General features: G+C 54.2%; 2 protein-coding genes across 2 annotated transcripts; one reads left to right on the top strand and one right to left on the bottom strand.

Annotated features, from left to right (window-relative positions):
- Nucleotides 1-207: 207 nt before the first annotated feature.
- ACYP1 (acylphosphatase 1) lies at nucleotides 208-1,374 on the bottom strand. Its single transcript, XM_035328125.1, has 2 exons — nucleotides 1,233-1,374; nucleotides 208-866 (listed from the first exon to the last, which is right to left on the bottom strand). The coding sequence occupies exons 1-2, from the start codon at nucleotides 1,362-1,364 to the stop codon at nucleotides 651-653; spliced, it is 348 nt and encodes a 115-aa protein (XP_035184016.1). The 5' UTR covers nucleotides 1,365-1,374; the 3' UTR covers nucleotides 208-650.
- A 13-nt stretch (nucleotides 1,375-1,387) lies between these two features.
- Nucleotides 1,388-4,439, top strand: ZC2HC1C (zinc finger C2HC-type containing 1C). Its single transcript, XM_035328122.1, has 2 exons — nucleotides 1,388-2,779; nucleotides 3,457-4,439. The coding sequence occupies exons 1-2, from the start codon at nucleotides 1,526-1,528 to the stop codon at nucleotides 3,721-3,723; spliced, it is 1,521 nt and encodes a 506-aa protein (XP_035184013.1). The 5' UTR covers nucleotides 1,388-1,525; the 3' UTR covers nucleotides 3,724-4,439.
- The last annotated feature ends 2,447 nt before the right edge of the window (nucleotides 4,440-6,886 follow it).

Below are 6,886 nucleotides of genomic sequence, written 5' to 3'. Positions count from 1 at the left end.
CGCATGCGCGGCAGCGGGGTGAAGGCTCGCAGGGGCTCGTCGCATCGGGACTACAGCTCCCGACAGGCCTCGCGCTGGCGGCAGGGCACGATGGGAGATGTAGTTTGGGGCCGTCCCTGCGAGGGTCTGACTGGGGAGCGAAGGCCGCAGGGAGACAAAAGCTGCAAGGGGACAAGTCCCGGGCTGCCACGGCACGCTGGACACAAGCAGGCTGCAAGCACTTTTATTCTAAATAGAAAATAAACTTCTTGGCAGATAAAGCACAAAATAAGTTGTTTCTGAGACGTTTCGGTCACAAAAATAGTGCTTTTAGCAATCAAATTGGCATCAGCTCTGTGACTTCCTTGACATGAGCACAGCGTTACACAAATTCTGCATTTCATACACATACAACGCAAAACTCACGCTGCACACGCGTTCAGAATGACAGGCTGTGTAGCTAAACAGCCCCTTCAGTAGATACAACAGCTCTACCTGCCAACATTTTGTGAGTGGTTTAGTCACGCTAACAATACAACAAACCAATAAATTAGATATATAATAAAATAAATTTCTCTAGAGTTGAACATCAGCTGACTGGGCGAGCAGGGAGGAGGGCACGTTCTGCGCGGGCAGCTCGTGCCGCAGGCGTCGCTGCTTTCCGGACAAAGTTACTTCACGATCCTGAAGTCCGCGTGCTCCAGGGCCGCGATCTGCTTCTCGTTGCTGAACTCGGCGTGGCTGATGCGGGACTGGGGGCTCCCCGTCTTCCGCAGCCACTCCTGCAGCTCCCGCACGCGGTCGGCCGGGCCCTGCACCTGCCCCTGCACAGTGCCATGGCTCGTGTTCTGCACCCAGCCGACGAGCCCGAGCCTCTTGGCCTCACCCTGGGAAGAAAATGGAGAGCAGGATGAGATGGTGCTGGGCTGGCAGAGAGCTGGCAGCAATGAGCTAGGTGTAACTAATGACACTGGGAGGCTGTTGGAGAGGGTTGCCCAGGGAGATGGGGGAGTCACAGTCCCTGGGGGTGTTCAAGGAGAGGCTGGACGTGGTGCTGCGGGACATGGGTTAGGGGGTGACAGCGGTGGTTGGGGTGCTGGAGCAGGTGATCCTGGAGGGCTTTCCAGCCGCTGTACAGCCTCCATACGGCACCCCCACGGCGCCCATTTCGCAGCTAACGCCCCCGAGGGCCGGCTCTACAGGACGGCAGCCTCGCCCCGCCCCGCCCCGCCGCCGCCCGCCCCGGCCCGCACCTGCGTGTACTTTCGGAAGAAGACGCCCTGCACCCTGCCGGACACCTCGTAGTCCACCGACAGCAGCCCCTCGCTGCCCGACATGGCGGCGGCCGCCGGGAGCCGCGTCCCTCGCCGCCCCGCCCCGACCATAGAGGCGAGGTCCTCCAGCGGGCAGAGCGGCCCCTCGCGCGCTGTCTCCAGGCAACGGCCGCCAACACAGCGGCGGGGCCGGGCCTCGCTCCAGGCCCTGTCACGGCCCCGCCGCCGCCTCAGGGGGGTCGGGACGGGAGCCCCCGGCCCCGGGGCGCCGCATGGCCGAGCTGCAGGTGGCCGCGCTTCCCCGCGTGGGTGCTGTGGCGGCAGCCGCTCAGCTCCCCGTGACGGAGCGGGACGGTCCCCGGGTCCCCCAGCCCCGGCTGGAGCAGCCGGGGAGCGGCTGTGAGGATCTGACGCGGGGCCTGAGGGACCTCCCTGCCCCGAAGGGCCGGAGCTGCTCGTCCTGTGTGCCCGCGGAAGGCAGCCAGCACGGCTCCGGGCACGGGGGCTTCTCCTCAGCGGGGCTGCGGGGCAGGCGTGTGACCGGCCGGGCCAGGGCTCTGCCCTCCAAGCCCCCAGCCAGGCGGAAGGAGGGAGTGGACCGCTCGTACCCTCTGCAACCGCTCCTGCACCTCAGCGCTGCGAGCGTGCCCGCAGCCAGCGCGGGACAGCTCGGAAGCTCCCCACGCATGGAGGAAGCGCCGAGCGGTAGGGCTGGCTCGAAGAGCAAAGGGAAGGCTCCGGCAGGGAGGTCTCAGCCAGCTGCTGTGCTCCCTGCTTGGACAGCAGAGCCTAAGCAGTCGGCCTCCCATCTGTACAGGAGGGAGCTGGCGTACATCCTGAGGCTGGAGGCAGACGGACAGAACCTGGAGGAGCAAATCCGAAAGAAAGAGGCCCTCCTCAGGGAGAAGCTGAGGAGAACAAAAGAGGAGCTCAGGAGGATCCAAAGAGAGAAGGAGCTCGTGGAGGCAGAGGAGAGAAGAGCCAGAGATGTGGAGAGGACCCATGTGCGGAAGGCTGTGAGGCACCCCGAAGAGAAAACTGAACGAGTTACAGCCAGGACGGGCGATGGGGACTGTAGTGGGGTGCAGTCTGCAGAGGTGTCTGTCCCCAGACCCAGCACCACGCTCCATCTTCAAGAGCTGGCGATGGGGAAGCTCAAGAAGGAACGATTGGTGGCCAGCAACAACAAAATTCGAGACCGCGTGCCCATGGAGGGTTTAGCCACCTTTTCAGAGCCGGCCTCAAAGCACAGCCCTCCTCCCTCTGCCCTCCCAGACCACGATTACAGTGAGCACCTGCCTGCAGAGGTGCTTTACATGCAGGCTGCCAGCACTGTGGAGCAGGGGGAGCTTGGGCAATGCAGCTTCTGCGGACGCAAGTTTCTCTGCAGCAGGCTCAAGAAGCACACAAGTATCTGCAGCAAGAGCCAAGGCTCCAAGAGGAAGGTGTTTGACTCCAGCAAGGCCAGAGCTAGGGGCACGGAGCTGGAGGAGTATCAGCAGTGGAAGAGCTCAGAGAGGCCTCAGGTAACATGCAGTCCCTTTGCCTCCCTCAGCCCACACGTACTGCTCACGTTCCTCCCATCCCATCCTGAGATCTAGTTCTGGCAGGGACGGGGGCATCTTCACGTGCACAAAGGGCTGGGGACACAGCGCAGCTATTACCCCTAAAATGCACTTGCCAGATGGGTAGGTGGATCGATTTAAAATCTCAGAGATGAGTTTTTGGGGAGGGATCAGTTCTAACTGACTCGTCTCTGTATTGTGTCGTGGGTGTGCTCCAGGAGAAAACCCATTCCTTGCTGTAGTCAGGCTGCTCGTGTCAGGGCAGAGTGGGTCTGTGACACTGGGGGGACTGCAGGGAAAAACGGGTAATAAAATGGACTGTTAAAATGAGGGCAGTGGAAACACGCAGCTCTGCTCCTGCAGAGCACCTACGGCATCTCTGCGTTTCCTTGGTCCCCCTGCTTACTTTGCTGGTTATTCGCAACCCCTCTCCAAGTACTGCCATCTCCATCACTAAGTCCTCCAAACCCTCCTTGGTGCCGGTCCTTGCGATCCCCTTTGTGGGATCAGCTTCTCTGGGAGGCTTTTACACCAACAGGGAGTGCTCAGGGAGGGGTGACCCACGTTGGGCCCTGAGAGTGAAGCTGAGAACAGAGGCTGACAGCACCAGTGGCTCTGACTGTGTTTCCCTTCTGCAGAATAAGCCACCCAGGAGGAACAACTGGCGGCAGAAGCACGAGGTCTTCATCCAGACCCTGCGCCAGGCCCGGCAGGCGCAGCAGGTGCTCTCCAAGGGAGGAAAGGTGTCTGACCTGCCGCCGCTGCCCCCCATTGAAAATCCAGATTACGTTGCCTGCCCTTACTGCAGACGCCGCTTTGCGCCCCAGGTAGCCGAGAGACACGTTCCCAAATGCAAAACCCTCAGGAGCAGGCCCCCATCCCCCCCGCAGAGGAGACGCTGCTGAGGCAGCAGCCAGCTGTGCCTGCTGCTGCAGCTCCCTGCACACTCGCTCTTGTCCCCAACACCAGCTGCGAGCGGTGCACTGTTATTTACAGCGAGCAAACGGCTCAGGACACATAAGCAGAATATTAAAGTTTCTGTACTCCGACCTGTGCTGGGCTGTGCCACTTGTGGTCCCCACTGAGGGCCTGCGCCCCCCATCCAGCGATCTGAGCAAGAAGACAGTGTATGTGCAAGGATATCACTGCAGAGAAGAAAGGGTGTTGTTATGAGCTACCGCAGGACAGCAACAAGGAGCAAACCAGCCATCAGAAAGGGTCTGTTCTTCACATTTTCTTTTTATGTAGGCTACCGAGGGTTGGCTCTTTTCTTGAAAATAGCGGTGTCTGGTGTGGAAATAGCTGCTCTCCTTTAGCTTAGCAGTGTCTGCACACTGTTATTTTCCTTCCACAAAAGCAAGAAGTGCTGTGCATGAGACAAACAGCTGGGCCAAAGAGAGCATCTGCCTTTCATTTCAGCGCTCTGTAGATGCAGCTAATCGCCCTGAGCATGCCAGCAGTGACAGGGGGCCTGGCTGCCACACTGTTTCTACTGCAATTACCTACCAGAGCCGGGTGTGAGGAGGTGCTTATTTTTGGCCACAGAACATACCCTACATTCAATACTAGCTGGTATTTAGACAGGGCCTTTGGAAGAGCCCTGCTGAGGGAGGAGAGGGGGCTAAGTTTGAAAGCAGCATACAGACTGCTGCGTTTTACCCTCTTTGTCCGTGTTAGACAACAGGATCCAAAGCTGCTGCTGCTTGGCCATTTGTCCCATTTGTTGCAGCCCTGGGCAGTTGAATAATGAAAGCTGTGGAGGTGGGCTTATTCCATTCTTGTTCTACTCAAGCCCAATAATTTTCTTTAGATTTTTATTTTATTCAGATTTTTATTTCTGAAACTCTAGCGCCAATCCTGGGACTACTTCTTACCAGCAGTAGCACACACACTACCACCTTCAGTCGGAGGTAGACTGGTGACATTATTTGAAGCAGTGTGCGCTTACCGCGTACAATAACGGGCTCTGAAAGGGGAAAGGGCAGAAGAAGAAACAAAGAATAGCGCCACACGAGATCAAAAACAGGTGATGAATAAGCTTAGGCTGGATGTTGGGTTTCCAACCAGGAGAGGAGTAAGGTCATGGAAAATCCTTCCAACTAGATTGGAGCAAGGGCAAGGAACCCACCTTGTTTCACGAGACTTTGGGAAGATGGTGGAAGGGATCACGCTGCATGAGCCAGAAAAGAAGAACCGTGATACAATGCCCCTCTCTGGGCTTGTGGCAAGAAGTACAAATAGCAGATCAGCGACAGCTCCATGCCCCAGTGCGTCATTTTCAGGAGCTGAGAAGGAATTTCCTTTTCACAGTCACCTCCACCCAATTCCTAACAGGGCTTCTGATTGTCTTCCATCCAAAACATGTAACAACAGCTATGGCTAAAAAATAAGGTAGTACACAGAAGAATTTCACATCAGAACACTTGTTAGCTGGTTCAGGCCTAAATCAACAGTTAGATTTAATATGAAAAAGATGGAGATTTCCTGCAGGCCGAGGCGTAGGGACCTCCGGCATAGTTTCAGGATAGTTCCTGGCAGTTTTGGGTTTATGCTGAATGTCATAGTTTGTCACATACTATTACAGTTTTTTTGGGGGGAGATAGATGTCCTATAGACCCCTATAGAGAAGCATTTGCTCTAAGTTGGCAATGGTTGCTGCCCATTTCTTAGTCAGTTATTTTTCCAGCTTCTGATTTTTGGACTAGTTCTAATATTAGACTAGTTCTGTTGTGTAAAAAGTTGTTTTAAACGGTCACAGAGTGCTTTTTGTTCTCAAAGTAAGAACAACTACTTTGTATGAGAAAGTTGCAACAGGAAGCAAACAAAGAACAACAACAAAAAATAATTCCAGCAGCTCCTTTTGCAAGTTCCTCAGTAATGCAGTGCCAGCTCGCAGGAGTCTAAATAAAAAAGGCTAAAAAGCAACCAGATTGAACTGGATTAGTGAAAAGCTGAACACGAAGAAACACTCCAGCCTGCAGTGGGTGGACCAGATTCCTGGAAGAAGTTGGAGTGCTTCTGCCCTATAGACATGTGGGCAGGGATCCCAATCCCGTGGCACACCCTAGAAAAACACGAAGGTCCCAGAAAGGGTCAGTGCTGCACTGTCAGCCAGGTATGGATAAGAACGTACAAACCCAGGGAGGAGAAACAGAAAACAAGGGGAAAGAAGTCACTGTATCCAAACTGATCAGAAAAGCGAGACAAATGCCTTAATTTCAAACCTTGTTAACACAGGGTAATACAGGATAGCAGGAGGTGAGAAGGAAAGAGATAAGAAAGGGAAAAACTGCAAGATTTATGCCCACTTCCCTGAATTAATGAAAGATGTAACTGAATTAAAGAGTAGTTAAGAAATTCAGTACCACTACCTGTCTTGTACTATCAACTCCATTTCCCTTGCCCTGATTTTTGACTGTTTAGTGGATTTTAAGTTGACAGACTGCAAATGGTGACTGAGGTAGGTACATACAACACGGCTTTGGATACTGTAAAATAAATCCATCTGTTGCAGACTTCCCTTAAGTGACAGGCAAACAGCTAATGCTGGGGTTGAAGCTGTAGATTAACTCAGATACCACTTGGGATATTTTATTCAAGGTGGCTCAGTTTCCTCTTCTGCTGCTGCACAATCCCACTCAGAGACGTGCTGCATTTTCACTTTCTGATTCTCTCCAGTGCCCAAGTCTCTAAAGCAGCTCTGCCTCTCAATTTACTAAAAACCCTCTCACGGCATTTCACAATTTACTAAAATCCCTGATAAAAAGAGGCAGACATTAATCACAGCGCACAGTTTGCTGAGCAGGTGTCAGGCAGGCTCTCACCTTCACAGGCCGTAATGCTCAGTAGAAGCTGTTCAAGAGAAACAGGTGCTTCTTCCCTGTGAGCCTCTCTTCCTGTTACTCATTTCCCACTTGGCACTGAGGCTGTTGAAAAACCACACACAAAGGCCCCCTGACGTCATTAGGAGGAGATGCAGCAGTCAAAGAAAAGAGCCTTTTTTGTTGTTGTTGTTTTGTTTCGAAGGGACACAGAACCTGACATTTTTTCCCATAGCAAAGAACCTGC

This window comes from Oxyura jamaicensis, chromosome 5 (assembly GCF_011077185.1).
Source record: "Oxyura jamaicensis isolate SHBP4307 breed ruddy duck chromosome 5, BPBGC_Ojam_1.0, whole genome shotgun sequence".
Taxonomy (NCBI): domain Eukaryota; kingdom Metazoa; phylum Chordata; class Aves; order Anseriformes; family Anatidae; genus Oxyura; species Oxyura jamaicensis.
The sequence above is the reverse complement of the archived record's forward strand: the minus strand, read 5'-3'. Positions and strand labels throughout refer to the sequence as shown.

Bases quoted from the DNA above. Each gene is read 5' to 3' on its own strand.
- ACYP1 (XM_035328125.1), bottom strand. From the start codon at position 1,364: ATGGTCGGGGCGGGGCGGCGAGGGACGCGGCTCCCGGCGGCCGCCGCC. The intron at 867-1,232 runs GTGCGGGCCGGG...TTTTCTTCCCAG, and splicing joins TCTTCCGAAAGTACACGCAG to GGTGAGGCCAAGAGGCTCGG.
- ZC2HC1C (XM_035328122.1), top strand. From the start codon at position 1,526: ATGGCCGAGCTGCAGGTGGCCGCGCTTCCCCGCGTGGGTGCTGTGGCG. The intron at 2,780-3,456 runs GTAACATGCAGT...TCCCTTCTGCAG, and splicing joins AGAGCTCAGAGAGGCCTCAG to AATAAGCCACCCAGGAGGAA.